At 31.0% G+C, this 16397-nt stretch overlaps 1 protein-coding gene across 1 annotated transcript; it reads right to left on the reverse strand.

Annotated features, from left to right (window-relative positions):
- Positions 1-1395: 1395 nt before the first annotated feature.
- On the reverse strand, positions 1396-11606 carry LOC114326973 (nucleotide exchange factor Sil1). Its single transcript, XM_028275465.2, has 2 exons — positions 11358-11606; positions 1396-2557 (listed from the first exon to the last, which is right to left on the reverse strand). Exons 1-2 carry the CDS (start codon positions 11476-11478, stop codon positions 1428-1430), a joined length of 1251 nt encoding a protein of 416 aa, XP_028131266.2. The 5' UTR covers positions 11479-11606; the 3' UTR covers positions 1396-1427.
- Positions 11607-16397: the final 4791 nt, after the last annotated feature.

Consider the following 16397-nt stretch of genomic DNA (forward strand, 5'->3'; position numbering starts at 1 on the left):
TTCACCATTTGCGCGCAAACGGGTATTATTACCCGTACGCACGCCAATGGTGAATATACAATTTTTAATTATATGTTAAAAAATGTGCAATAACTACGTCTTAAAACCCACCAAATTTCATTTGCATATCTTAACTGGTTTTAAAGCAATAAATAAATCGTCAGTTTGTAAAGAAAAATTGAACATCCCGTGTCTTGGAAACCAAGCGTTTGCGGACATATGATTATAAAGCAAATTGTCATTATTTTTTCATGTAAAATTACCCCTTAAAGTTTGTCGCACTTATTTAGAAAACACCCTGTACTGATGACGAGCATGGCCAGTTGTTAAAGTACCTGACTTTTTTATTATCCAACACAAGCGAATGAATCGAAAGACAAAATGTTAAGAAAACCTGAGGCTATAGTTGGGTTTTAATTTCAGTATTTTATAAATGAGAATAATCCACAGGGTGATGCGAACTTTGAGAAAAAAGTTTTGATGTTTCGAATTTCCTAAACCTGTGGTCCGATTTAAGCGATTTTTTACCACGTTATAGCCTTATTCATTGACAATATTTTTGATTCGTACACCCGGTATACAATGAAAGTTTGACTGCCTAGCAACAATATTATTACAGCGATATTGTGAATGAATAAGGCTATTCGCGGTGTGCAAGTACTTGGAAAGGGAAACGAGAAACGACCCTGCGCGAGTCGCGGAGAAATATTGCAACTATCTTAAATAATTCATATTGTCAATTGAAATTGTCAAATTGACGTATATTTCATACCTTCTGTCAATGAAGCAGAAAAATTATATATTGCTCCACAATATTGATATGATATGCAATTATTATATAAAGGTAAATTTAATTAATTGTATTTTGCTTGCAGTACTGCATTTTAATAACTAATTTTATTTACTACATACAATTGTTGATGTTTTCATAACATAACCTGAATCTTATTTTTTCTTCTTATTATTTTTTTGGACTATGGCCTTGACAATTATCCAGTAACCAGGACTAATATAATTGGCCAATATAATTAAAAGTGCGAATAATAGTACAGAGCGTAGAAATAGGGGTCGCTTTGCCGAACTTGCACGGTCCCAATACCGTGGTTAAAAATCGCTTAAATCGGGTTTAGAAAATTCGAAACATCAAAAATGACCAAATTTTTAGTGGATCGATTTTTTGCACTGCAGTGTAGATTAGGGCCATTATTAATTAGTTAAATTAAATTAGAAAATTGTTAAAATAAAAATTATATGTATCAACTACTGTAATCCCACGAGGAAACGACCTGGATTAATCTCAAGAGGCCAGGAGGTCATTTGTATTTACTAAAAATAAATAAAATAAATAAATGTTTTCTCTATGTCAGTCTATGTGATATCTGAATAAAAAAACAGTAGTGTTACACATTTTTATTATAAAATATAAATTACAGTTCAGACTTGTCTCTCAGATTTTTTAAAATATTTGAACATAAAGTCATCAAATATTTGAAATACTCATCTTCACTTCCTTCTGTTTGATGTAGTTGTTCATAAGTATCCATTAATTTAGCCAAAATATTTCTGTTGAACTTTTTACATTTGCTACTAACTAATTCCATAGCTATTAGACATTTTTCAATTGAATCATGATCGTTATGGTGACTACTTACTACATTAACTAGTAAGGTGTTTAAATTGAGGCACCAGTCTTGATTTAACAATTCATTCTCCAAATCAATGTTACTGTATTGGCTCAAAACTAAACTGTTTGAACTATCTAGTGATTGTCTCTTTTCAAGGAACAAATCAGTCATTACAGTGACTATTTTTAGTTGTAGTTTTATGGAATCTTTCTTTAAGATCTGTAAAATCACAAATACTCCACCATTTTCTAAAAATCTCTTCTGTGCCAAAGGGAATCTTCTTACAAGACAACTCAAGGCAAACACAGCACTGCTTTTAGTAAGCTCTGACTGATCAGAGCTTAAAAATCTCAAGAGAATTGGAATACTGCCTGTTTCTAGTGCATGGATTTGTACCCTAGCATTGTTCTGAACCAGAGATCCAAACAACTTCAATGTATTCTGTTTGATCTGCTCATGAGTGGAATTTAAATTTTTGTAAATAACATCTCTAAAACCATTTTGGCGAACAAACTCTAACCCAGTATCAAACTGGTGGCCCAAGTAATCAAAATCTTCTAGAATATTAAGTACTGATCTAACATTTATCTTTTCTTTAGTAATTTCTTTTTGGTGCTGTTTAAAAAGGTCTTGTAGAATCTCAGCATCTACCTTGGAAGTTAAATTTAAGGATCCTAATTCCTCTTTCAATTGTTCATAAGTTCGAAAATCAGATTTTACTTTCCCACCAGGCTTTACATCATCATTTTTAATTTTCTTCATCACTTCTTTCAGCTCATCAATGGTTGGGTGATCTTGTGTTTTTTCGGAAGGGACTTCCAGAACACTGGTTTCTTTATTTGTATCGTCATCATCTTTTCCGATTAGTTTTGCTTCTTTAAGACCTGTTTGGACATTTATACGATAATGTAAGCCACTTGGTACTTTCTGACCTACAATATTAAAAAACATGTGTAAAATTAATTCAATTTTAAAGCATAACATACAAATTGGCAAATGTAACTTTGTCTCTGAGATGTACAAATAAAGAACAGGTGCCATGTTGTGAGCATATGAGATGCAGAAATGCATGTAAACTTCAAATAGAAGTTTAAGTTATTCAAATATTTTCAAAATAAAATCATGAAAATTCCCTCACAGATTTTGTTTAAATTTATGGTGCATTATCAATAACTATTTGCCTTAAAAGAATTGTTCTTATTAGCCCAGTAAGTAAATGACCGCTTTGGAGTGTAATTTTATGGATTTGCTTAAAAATTTGGATTTAGGTTTTTCTAACCTTCTACTTAATTATTGGACTTGAGACCAGGATTGCTTTTACCTAGGAGGTGAAAGCCATCACATTCCATGTGAAAGTGTTTATTTTTCAACCAAAAAACCATGTTTTAACCCGCGAGTAGTCGCGCCGTTAGATAGAATCTCACATTTTATCCTTTTTCGCGATAACTTGATGAAAAATTTTGCAATTTTGAAAAAATTTCGTAAGTGCCTCGAGGAAGGGTGTAGTAAGGCGTAGGTATTTTTTTTCTTCTTCTTTTTGTGGAATTTATGGTTTTGGGGAGAGCCAATTAGCTTTAAATTGTTAGAAATAATATTTCTAACATAGCAAGTAAATAAAAATACTATAAAATAAAAATTTGTTGTAAATTCGTATTGTGAGATGAAATCTAACATGCGACTGTTCACGTTACAGAAGTGAGCGCGACTACTCCCGGATTAAGACAGATTTTTTGCAAAGAACTCCAAAACTAAAAATATGGTGTATTTATGAAGTCTATGCATCCAGTAGAAGCAAAGTTGTAGCTCACGAAAAATAGGTTATTATTCATCAAATTCAGAATCAAATATTTCAATGTAATAACCAAAAAATGAAGCACTTTTCACGGAAAACTTTCTAGCATCAAAACTAAGTGAGTTACATTCAAAATAAAGTTGGTTTCTTTTTCTGGTACCCATTTTACAATTTACTTTATAGAGGTACCTATTGTTTATAATAATATGATCTGTAAGTTTGGCCAGTTTAAAATGTTCATTTTTGAAAAAATGCCTTTTATTTAAAGTAACTTATACGTAATTAGTGATTTAAAAAACGAATTTTAGGATATATCAGAACGCATATAGTGGAGCATTGTAAGATATACATAATGTGCTGTAGAACCTACTTTTCAAGAGCTACAACTCTGCTTCTACGGGGTCTACAGACTTTATACATACACCATATTTTTTGTTTTCTTATAAGCTACATTTTTGTTCAGAATATTTTTTTCGATAAGATACTGACTTAAAGTTATTTGCAAAAACACGTTTAAAAATGTGCTTTTTTGGTGAAAAATTAACATTTTGACTCGCAAGTAACTCGAAAAATCTTCATGTGAAAAAACGTGAAAAAACCGTAGAACTAAAGTGGCTTAGAATTAGTAGTCCTGTCGCCAGTGGGGGTACAACGGCCTCCTTAATTCAGATGGACTTACCCATGTATTTTTATGTATTTTGACCCGTAGAACACGAATTTTTTGGGTAACAGTCGATCCGGATGTCGATAAGATTGTTATAAACAAAGAACTTGAGGAATCACAAACAGCGATTTTTCGCAAAACAAAAATTTTTTGTATTTTTTGGGTCATTCTAAGCAAAAAATGTTTTTACAAGTTTTTTCGTAGGATGCATAGTTTTCGACATAAACGCGGTTGAACTTTCAAAAAATCGAAAAATTGCAATTTTTGAACCCGAATAACTTTTGATTGAAAAATAAAATAGCGATTGAAGGGTCCAATGCATAAACCGGGCAAGTCCACTTTTTGGGCAAAATGAGTTAATCATTTATTCATGCACAGTTCTACATCTTCCAGTGCATAAACCAGCTCGATAGGATTAAAAATATCAATAATAGAGCGTATAATGTGTTGCCTGCATTTTGACACTTTGCATAAACCGGTGGAGTCCTGGACTTGACTGGTTAATGCACAGTGGAACTTGTAGCCTCTCACCTTAGCCATAAGTTGGACACTGAAAGGAGAAAGCTAAAAAAGAACAAATTCCAACATGTTATGTCTTGGGCAACAAATTATGTGCCACAGTCTGATCAATGGTTTTATGAAGCAATCCGAAATTACCATCAAAACGTCTCACCAGACAATGAGGAAACTTCGGTATCAGAATGCAGTGACAGTGAGTAAAGAAAAATATATCAACTCTGCACTAAAATTTAGTTGAAACTATGTTTTGGTTTATTTCATTTAATAAATTACTAAAAAATATTTTTTTTAATATGAAATTCTATTTTGTTTTATTTTTCTCCACAAAAAAAGATGAATACTTTGCATAAACCAGTCAAGTCCAATTCTTTTTCCCCCATAACTTTTTTCTTTTTTAACTTACAACTTAGGTATTATTTAAAAAAAATACTGTTAACAAGATGATCTTCAAATGACAGAAAATACAAAATGTATCAGGTTTTCACAGTTTTACCTCAAAATGTTTTTTACTTCTCCTGAACATTTTGCTTTATGTGACTTGACCGGTTTATGCATTGGACCCTTCAATTCTGCTTACCGCATTTGAAAGTTCAAGTCAAATTCTATCGGTTTTGATTACTTTCATTGCTAAAAATTAATTTTTTTATTGTTAAACAAACCTATAAACACATAGTGATTGAATGATATTTTCAATGCATTTCTCATTTGAAATCGAACGAGTAGGCGCGCATACAGACAATTACGTACATTAAAACGCATGTATTGGACACGGGAAACAGTATGTGTTTATGGCTTTGTTTAAGAAATAAAAACTTAATTTTTAGCAATACAAATAATCAAAACCGATAGAATTTGACTTGAACTTTCAAATGCAGTGAGCAGATTTGCTATTTTATTTTTTAATCAAAAGTTATTCGGGTTCAAAAATTGCACTTTTTCGATTTTTTGAAAGTTCAACCGAGTTTATCTCGAAAATTATGCATCCTACGAAAAAACTTGTAAGACCATTTTTTGCTGAGAATCACCCAAAAAATACAAAAAAATGTTTTGTTTTGCGAAAAATCGCTGTTATGTAATTCCTCAAGTTCTTTGTTTATAACAATCTTATCGACATCCGGATCAACTGTTACCCAAAAAATTCGTGTTCTACGGGTCAAAATACATAAAAAAATTTGGGTAAGTTCATCTGAATTAAGGAGGCCGTTGTACCCCCCCGGCGACAGGAATATAGTCAATTTATCCATTTCCGAACTTATCTTAAATGTATGTATGTTTTTTCACCCCTGAGAAGGGCCGACTCGGGCGACTCTCACTCTTCAAGTAAAAGCAACCCTGGGCTCAATTCAATAATGAAGTAGAGGGTAAGAGGAACTTTAATCCAAATTTTCATGCAATTCGTTAGTGACACAAAGAATTACACGGTATCGCCATCATGTTCATTTACTGGCCTATAATTTCAAATGTTATTTAAGGCGAAATTACACGGTTCACTTTTGCCATTTAATTTGGATGAAGCAACCAAATTGATCCATGTAAACATAAAAGTGAATCATTCAATGTCATTGAATGTTGTCGTTCAATGGTGTTGAAACAATTGAATATGCTCAATATTTTCACTTTTAGCATTCAGTCTTCAACGCGTTGAACGAGAAATGAATGTGTAAACACCAGTGGCGGCTGGTCCTATGAGGCAGTGCCTCACCAGTCTATCAATCCACTATTTACGTTATTTCTTTATCCCATAATCAATTCATTAAATACAATTTAACTTTTTGAAATTTGTTAAATAACTTCTATTTTTATGATACAAAATAAAAATAGATACGGCCCTGGAGAGGCAAGCCTGGGCCAGCCGGCATCGGTTCTATGTCTAGCTTACGGTTTCGTAAAGGGACTAGACCGACCAGCAACAAAATTCAAACAATTTCGAACGGCGATTTAAATATCCTGCCTGAGGCATGCTTCTCTAGTGTAAAATACGATATATTAAGCGTATAGGGTCGAACTGCACCGATCTGTTTAATGGATAAAAATTATTGGATGTGTAATTTAGTATGTTAACAATTATAAAATGCAAAAAAGCAAGAGGTGTCCGATCTAATTTTCTTCAAACTATAATGAATAATAATTATTTATTTATTAAAAAAATGACTTTCTACAAATTAAAAAACATTCCGGCCCAGGCAGATATTATTTTAGATTTTTTGGATCATTCTAAACAAAAAACGTCGTCTTTTTTAATTTTTCTCTTAAGTTGATCGTTTTAGAGTTAATAATTTAACTCGATGACGATTTCCAACGCTCGAAAACAAGAAAAAAATATCATTTTTGAAAATACAAAGTACCTAAATTCAAGTTAAACATTAGTCTATCAGTTCTTGATAAGTATTTTGGAGTTATTTCATTTTAAAGCATTGTTTTTAGTTGTTAATGCAGCCCGATCGCCCGTCTTCGTATAAGGAACCTTCCTCATTAACAATTTAAAAAATACATTTTAGAATAGAACATGGTAAACATTTTTACCGGGACCTGATATAAGAAGGTTTGAACTTGAATTTAGGTATTCGATGATTACAAAAATAATATTATTTACTCTTTATTTTGAGACATGAAAATCGCCATTTTTCGTTCTTTATTCAGTTTTAAACTATTTATAACTTGAAAACGATCAAACGATCAACAAAATGAGATAGGCACCACTTGTACTTTATAAATATTAACATACCTACTAAATTACATATAATATATGGATATTATCCAATAATTTTTATCCATTAAGCAGATCGGTGCAGTTCGATCTTATATCGGATCCCCTACTATAGCGTTTTTTCACGATAGAGAGAGACTTTTTTCGCGATAATGATTTAGAACTTTGTATGCCAGTTTTTAGCTGCATAGACACGATTGAGTAATATGGTAAAAATATCAATTGAAAAATCATTTATAAAAGCACAGCATGAGAACGCTTTTATAGACTAGGTAATAGATCATTTTTCAAAACAGAAGTCTCGCAAAGTTTCTTTAATTAATAAAAAAAAAAAGAATTTAGAACTCCGTTTTCTATTTATCATTTATATTTTATGAAGTTTTTTACTAAAATAACTTTAAAATAGGAAGTGGTTCGTATATATGAATTTTACGAAATAAAAGGCAGATATCAAGCAGTGAGTTTTATTTAATCTTGCTCAAGTATCCTTTCGCTCCTAGAGCATCTTCAAGGGCATTTCGTCAAAAAAAGGAAGGTATCCTCGAATGTCAATAATTGTCTGAAGTTGTGGTAACTTAAATTAACATATCTAACTAATACTTAACTTACACAACACTGTAACGTACAAACAGATACATTTATTCGTTTGTACCTCCAACTTCAAAATGTATAAGTACCAAAATTACCTGCACTCAAATTTATCTGTTCATCCTTCGTGTAGTGTACGTCAAATATTTGTTAGATATAAGTTAATTTAAGTTGCCACCACTTCAGAAAATTAATGATATTCGAGGATACCTTCCTTTTTGACGAAATGCCCCTGTAGATGCTCTAGGAGCGAAAGTATACTTGGACAAGATTGAATAAAACTCAGTGCTAAATATATACCTTTTATTTCATAAAAAATAACTTTATTTCATTTATTTTCATTTTATTATTTTAATTTCATAATAATTAATTTTCTTTTAAGCTTTTTATATATAAATAAAACAAAATTTAACCCTTAGTTTATTTAACATAAAAATCAATCTTATAATAAAACATTAATTTGTTTCTTGATTGTTTGTATTGCCCTATATTCAATCGGATTTACAATATAAGATTGGTTCTAAAATTAAATTATCACATGTTTGTAGGTACATATATTGTTTGCGTACAATAATTTCATTTTGGCAACTGAATTTTTTCAACAAAATCAGTTGTCCGTTGTTCTCATGTAGTTTCTAATGTAAATTTTGCTTAATATGGCTGTACAACGCTGATGAGACCCAGGAAGGACGAAATATGTGATGCATACTGCTTTGATCTGTAGTATTAGTAATTATTATTAGCTAAAAAACTGCTACTATTAGTATGAACCTATCACAGACTTGACCAGAAAATAATTTGTCTCTCTCTAAATACCAGCCTGCCACGTAAAATGGTATCCGAGCTTTCGTTGCTATTTTTGTAAATAAAATATTTATTTATAGTATTTTTACTACAAAAACGATATTACGTAGGTCAAAATTTTTGACGTAAGAGAACTGTCAAAACATTAGAATGTGACTTTTCATTCATAGAGTTAAATATTAGCATAGAGAGAGTGTCATTCAGAGCGAAGTGACGACACCATCTTTTTTATTTGGATTAGTGCTGTTTCACTCTTACGCATAGTAAAGCTGCTACAGTTGTCCTCCTCTTCCATGCCTATATTCACACTGAATGTCATTATAGATTCTCGATACAATGTGTTAGAAGGAGATGCAGCAAACCAGTCCCTGAGATCTTGTCGTCAGGAAGCGCGGAAGGTAGGCTCCCTCTATGTTAATATATACCTCTATGTTTTCATTATTGCCAATAAACATGGCAATAATGAAAAGTCACATTCTAATGTTTTGACAGTTCTCTTACATCAAAAATTTTGACCTACGTAATATCGCTTTTGTAGTACTTTACTTTACTTTACTTAATCAGTAGACCCATTAGTACCTTTCGGTGTAGGGCCGCTTTTGTAGTAAAAATACTATAATATGATTTGCAAGGGTTTAAATAAGAACAGCAATGTTCTGTAGACGGACTCACGTTATGACGTCACAAAATTGACCTTTCGCCCATTAAAGAGAAGCTAACCACAAAACTAATATTCCTCAAGTGTAGTGTGCCTCACCATCTTGTACTAGCACGAGCCGCCCCTGGTAAACACAAGAATGGAACGATTCACATTTATAGCATATTATTATGGAAGAAAGAGCAAATTTATAGCACTTCTGTTCTTGGAATATTCGAAAAAGTATTCGTACATATCTATGGAATTATAAAACGAATGGTTAAAAAAACAGAGATTGTCGTGGACATAATATTAAATTGCTAATAGGGAATTTGCACATTTTTTTTGTTACATAATAATGTTCAGTTTTGTTTAAAAATGAGATTTCCAAAATTTCACACTTCAAAAACTCATAATAACTTAGAAGTACAAATTTAAAATTTTCTGTGAGGTAAAATAATTCAAACGACCTATGACGTCACATAGTTTAACATTATGGTTATATTTAGGCATATTCTTCTCCTTCTTCTTTAGTTTATTGGCCTCCACCTACTTGGATATTTCGCCGGCTCATCGTCATGGAATAAGGCAAACATTTATATTCTAATGACATTTATCGTATGTCATTGTAATAATATATACGCTGTGAGCTCGTACATAGAGGGGATATTTACAAATTCGCGAACGCCAGTAGTGACAAGTTTGTAAACGTTTACTGGAAATTTGACATAAATGTCAAAGTGATTAATTTAAAATTAAAATTAAAAACATTAATTATAAACAATATTAGTTGGTCAAAGCTGTGGTATATATTTTTACCTTAAATATACTTACGTTTTAAATACAGAATTTAAGTTTTTTTAATGTTCCGTAATATCTAATTATAAATAATCTATTATAATCTTAGCGCCATCTACACGATTATTGTCAAAGTATCCGAAGTAAGAAATTGATATTTTATCAATAGAACGTCAAAATGATTAGAAAAATCTTTAAAAAATCGATTACAATTTAATTACTTTTTTGCGTTGTAAATATTAAGCGATGACAATTAAATAATAAATTTAAAAATTACCGGTAAAAGTTGAATTCGTAACCGCTAGGATCGACACCAGCGAAGCTCAGAGCGTATACCAGTTTGTTGAGTGGAGTTTGATACAGTTTTTGAAGGAAAGGAAAGAAGGGTTACTATGGAAAATAAAAGAAAACACTCTAAGTGTTGGTTAGTGCTATTTTGTAAAAGTACCTACAAGTTTTCTATGTTTTTAAAATATTCAAATGATCAAACGTATTTTCTACTGACGTTTATAATGCCTAATTTAAAATTATATACAATTCTGTTTACTTTGTTGGTGCAGAATGTAAACATATAATCATATGCATATGATGTCCCGACGCGTTTTGGGCTAGTTGCAATAATTTGAATTTAGAATCGTCTTTAGGGGCTAAACAGAAACAAAAACAACTTTTTTATCTTTGATACATGTTTTAAATCATGTTCCGTTGTGATTTATAACATTTTTTTCGAATTTAAAATTTTATGCAAGTTCCCTATTGAATATTTAAACATTAGTGGTACTTATACCTAACCGAAGAAGACATAAAATTGAAAATTAAAAGTGGGTAGGTACTCCTTATACTTGTGAGTTAACAAGGATCAACCAAGAGCAGCTTCTCTTGGGTATTAACCCATGATCGCACCCACCAACGATGGCACTTCCTTAGCTTCTTTTTCGATAATTCTTTAATGCAAAATGCAACTCCTAAACGCATGACTTCATTCCACCACATCTTTCAAAAAATATGTATTGAACAGTTCACCTGTAAATAGCATTGCTTTCATTTCTGCTCCATTCAACCAAAGTGAATCAATTCGGTTGAACCGTGTAATTTTGTCTTTATGTATTTCACATATTTTTTTAGACACAGATGTCTTGATTTTCTTTGAAAATACTTTTTGAGGTTATCTCAGAAAACCGCTAACACAAAAATAAAAATATGTATATAGTATTTTACTTTACCTTCTTTTATGGTTTGCCATTCTTCCGTAGCAACAAATTCATCGCCTTTGTTATCTTTTTCACTGCAAGTAACTTTCAAAAATATAAGAAAAATAATGAAAATGCAGGAATGGTATTTCATCTTCTTTCAAAAATTTAAGTTTAGTGACATTTGCCATTTGCTCTAAATTTTTTAACTCAAGTTGACGTGGACAAATAAAAGTCCACTTTGTACAAGAAAATTGACAAAGTTATTCAAGGCCAAATTTGACGTGTACAAAATGTATGGTTAAAGAAAATGAAGGAATTTGCATAGAGTTACTTATAGCATAGAGAGAGTGTCATTCAGAGCGAAGTGACGACACCATCTTTTTTATTTGGATTAGTGCTGTTTCACTCTTACGCATAGTAAAGCTGCTACAGTTGTCCTCCTCTTCCGTGCCTATATTCACACTGAATGTCATCATAGATTGTCGATACAATGTGTTAGAAAGAGATGCAGCAAACCAGTCCATGAGATCTTGTCGTCAGGAAGCGCGGAAGGTAGGCTCCCTCTATGTTAATATATACCTCTATGGGAATTTGATGAAATAGAACAATTGGATATGTTTTATTTTGTCAAATTTCTTTATTTTCTTTTTATTCACGGCAAAATTGGATGTAGAATTGTGTTTTGTATAAGTCAAATTTGACCTTGAATAACTTTGTCAATTTCTTATTAAATTTATTGCTGATGTAAAGCACAAACCATACATACTCATAGACGTTTCACGGCCATGTTAATCTTTCGGATCGAATTAACGCCATCTCTTGATTGGAATGGGAACTAAATTGACAAATTTTAGTTACGTGGGAATTTCAAATTATAAATTTTGCGGGATTTTTGATGAAATTTCGCAGGAAATTAAAACAACAGAAAGACAATTCAATGTTTTATTCAATGTTTTACTGAAAACTTCAAATATTCCAATTTGTTTTCAAAATGCTATAAACACTACTGCCATGTGTCACGTGAAAGCACTGATGTGTAATATTGAGTTGAATGAAAATTTTTGAAATAATCTTGTAGGATGATTGTTTAGATAAATACCTTATAATCTTTCACAAACTTCCAAAAATATATAGGCCCGAAATGTTGATGACACACTTGTATATTGGAATAAACTGTTTCAGGATCTATTATATTGTTTTTTTAAATGTGGAGAAACACAACACGGGATGATCAATGCACGATACTATAAATAAAATACTTTATTTATAGTATCATGGATCAATGTAAACTAAAAATTCTACTCACAAAAACGGAGAGGAGGTTAATACAATTGATTAAAATTGTGATTAAATCTAATTAAAAACGTAACAACACTATAATAATAATATTTAAGCCACAAACTGTAAAATAAAAAGTAAATAACAAATTAATTTAATTGTCAACTGTCAGTTGTTAAATATGACAAGAGAATTGACTGACAGCGACATCTCTGGATTGGAATGGTAACTAATTTGCTGTCTTGACCTTGACAATTTACGTGAAACGTCTATAAGTATGTATGGTTTGTGATGTAAAGTGGACATCGTTGAGGATGGCAAATAATTCACTTGCAATTTATTACATAAGTGAATATTTACTGTTTTTTAATCGATTTTTATTTATTTAAACGCTGTGTCTAGGTACACGCTAACGTGTACGTAAATAAAAAAGTTAGGTACACGCGAATTAAACTACATCAAGCTAGTGACGTAATTATTTAGCGTACGTAGTGACTTTATATTTTGGTACACGCTATTTTGATATGTTTATTGTTTGTTTGACAGAAAAATATTTATTATTAAGGAGAGGGGAAGGGAAGCAGGACTATTCAGATGTTTCAAATTTAATAATGTAATAAATCAATGTGTATATAAAAGTATTATATTCACGTTAGCGAAATAAATTTTAGTTGACATGAAATGTACAAAATATTGTTAAAGATTTGTTTACTACGTAAGTTAATTATACCAGTTTATAAACTATAAACCAATGCTGTTGTGTTTATTTCTATTTATACAGGGAATTGAACTTGTTACGATTTTCATAGAAAATATGTTATAACTTTGTAAATACCCTATAAAAATTAAATAATAATTAAATACCTTTACTCATAAACCTTTACATTTTTGTGATGGGGAAGCTAAGAAGATTTCGAACATAAAATAAAATATAGAGTATTCCATTAAAAAAAAAACATAAGTTTGGTCTGCCACTATGTTATCGAACGCCCTGTAACATTTTAACTAATTTTGTAATATGAAGCTCGAAGTTTGCTACAATTTTTGTTATTAACTTTTATTGCTATTTATTACTATAGCGGGTCTACTGAGCTTTATCACACTAATCAATCGGCCTGTATCTTTTATCTTAATACTTCTGCTACCGTTAATCATGAATTTTTGTCTTTGTCTATCTTTTTCATACTGTTTTAAAATAATGTTAAACTCATTAAAAGAACTAAATAATTGTTGACATTCCATAGTTAATTTAAAAAACACTAAACAAATAAAAAATAAGAAACTCTTTACTAATCAATATTAAAATGTGAACACAACGGGATTAGACAAATTCAACACTCTGACTCTCTGACACTCGCGGTATTCGCTCCGAGCGTTAACAAAGTGTCAAAGCAAAATCGACCGACCTGCTCATGGTGGCGGTTTTTTGAAATTGTATAAGGACGCTTTGTGTATGTTTAAATGAGACATTTAAAAAAATTTCGTGTCACGCTAGTGATATTATGTATTAATATAAACAGAAAATAAAAACGCACTATAAATTCTTCACTTTCCAATATTGATTATCAGTTTGATTTTGTATGCATAACCTCACTATCGCAGTTTATGTCAATAAATATTTATTAACGAAAAAGAAAATATTTTGTTGCACTATAAATTACAGTATAAATTAATAACTAATGAATTCTAACAATTGTATTCGGTTATTATCACTACAAAATAAAATATTCAAGTTTAACAAAATAATCCCATAAGACTCAATGTTAAAACGTCCTTACAAAATCTGACAGCGTATCACGTGACTGTACGTAGAGGGGAGACGCACGGAGCCAATATACTTACCACAACATACACGCAGCTCAAGTCATAGAGAAATAAAAACAAGTTGTTGTTGTTATTTCTCTATGGCTCAAGTTAACGTGTATGCAAAAAACCAGTAACAGTGCACGCTAAATAGTGACGTCACTGAATTGATGACGTTTCGCGTGTACCTAACTTTTTTATTTGCGTACACGTTAGCGTGTACCTAGACACAGCGTTATTTAAATTGAACGCTGTGTCTAGGTACACGCTAACGTGTACGCAAATAAAAAAGTTAGGTACACGCGAATTAAACTTCATCAAGCCAGTGACGTCATTATTTAGCGTCCGCGGTGACTTTATATTTTGGTACACGCTATTTTGATATTTTTAGTGTTTGTTGTTTGTTTGATAGAAAATATTTTTATTAAGGAAAGGGGAAGGGAAGCAAAACTATTCAGATGTTTCAAACTTAATTGTAATAAAACAATATGCATATAAAAGTATATATTCAGGTTAGCAAAATAAATATTAGTTAACATGATATATACTATATACAAAATATACTGCTAAAATAATTTTTATACGTAAGTTAATTATACCAGTTTATATTGGTGTTTATTTTTATTTATACAGGGAGTTGAACTTGTTACGATTTTCATAGAAAATTGGTTATAACTTTGTAAATATCCTGTATAACATAATAAACCTTTATATTTTTGTGATAAGGAAGTTAAGAAGATTTCCAACATAAAATAAAATATAGGGTGTTCCTTTTAAAAAACATAAGTTTGGTCCGCCAGTATATTATCGAACGCCCTGTAACATTCTAACTAATTTTAGTAATTTTGTAATATGAAGCTCAAAGTTTGCTAAAATTTTTGGTACTAACTTTTATTGCTATCTATTACTATAGCGGATCTACTGAGCTTTATCACACTAATCAATCGCCCCGTATATTTTATCTTATTATTTCTGCTACTGTTAATCACGAATTTTTGTCTCTTATCTTTTTCATACTGTTTTAGAATGTTGTTAAACTCATTAAAAGAACTAAATAATTGTCCACACTCCATATCGTTAATTTAAAAAAAAACCTAAACAAGTAAAAAATAAGGAAACTCTTTACAAATCAATATTATCTAAAGTGTAAACATAACGCGATTAGACAAATTCTAACCACACTCTGACACTCGCGATACTTACAGATACTTAATACCACAGCATACGCGCGGCTCAAATTAGCGTGTACAAAAAAACCCAGTCATAGTACACGCTAAATAATGACGTCACTGACTTGATGACGTTTAAGCGTGTATCTAACTTTTTTATTTGCGTACACGTTAGCGTGTACCTAGACACAGCGTTATTTAAATTGAACGCTGTGTCTAGGTACACGCTAACGTGTACGCAAATAAAAAAGTTAGGTACACGCGAATTAAACTTCATCAAGCCAGTGACGTCATTATTTAGCGTGCGCGGTGACTTTATATTTTGGTACACGCTATTTTGATATTTTTAGTGTTTGTTGTTTGTTTGATACAAAATATTTTTATTAAGGAAAGGGGAAGGGAAGCAAAACTATTCAGATGTTTCAAACTTAATTGTAATAAAACAATATGCATATAAAAGTATATATTCAGGTTAGCAAAATAAATATTAGTTAACATGATATATACTATATACAAAATATACTGCTAAAATAATTTTTATACGTAAGTTAATTATACCAGTTTATATTGGTGTTTATTTTTATTTATACAGGGAGTTGAACTTGTTACGATTTTCATAGAAAATTGGTTATAACTTTGTAAATATCCTGTATAACATAATAAACCTTTATATTTTTGTGATAAGGAAGTTAAGAAGATTTCCAACATAAAATAAAATATAGGGTGTTCCTTTTAAAAAACATAAGTTTGGTCCGCCAGTATATTATCGAACGCCCTGTAACATTCTAACTAATTTTAGTAATTTTGTAATATGAAGCTC

The sequence above is a fragment of the Diabrotica virgifera genome, chromosome 1 (genome assembly GCF_917563875.1).
Source record: "Diabrotica virgifera virgifera chromosome 1, PGI_DIABVI_V3a".
Lineage (NCBI taxonomy): Eukaryota > Metazoa > Arthropoda > Insecta > Coleoptera > Chrysomelidae > Diabrotica > Diabrotica virgifera.

What these genes read in the sequence shown, in the direction of transcription:
- LOC114326973 (XM_028275465.2), bottom strand. Translation starts at nt 11,478, where the DNA reads ATGAAATACCATTCCTGCATTTTCATTATTTTTCTTATATTTTTGAAA. An exon ending in ATGGCAAACCATAAAAGAAG is followed by an intron (nt 2,558 to 11,357) that starts GTAAAGTAAAAT and finishes TTAATATTGTAG; the next exon opens with GTCAGAAAGTACCAAGTGGC.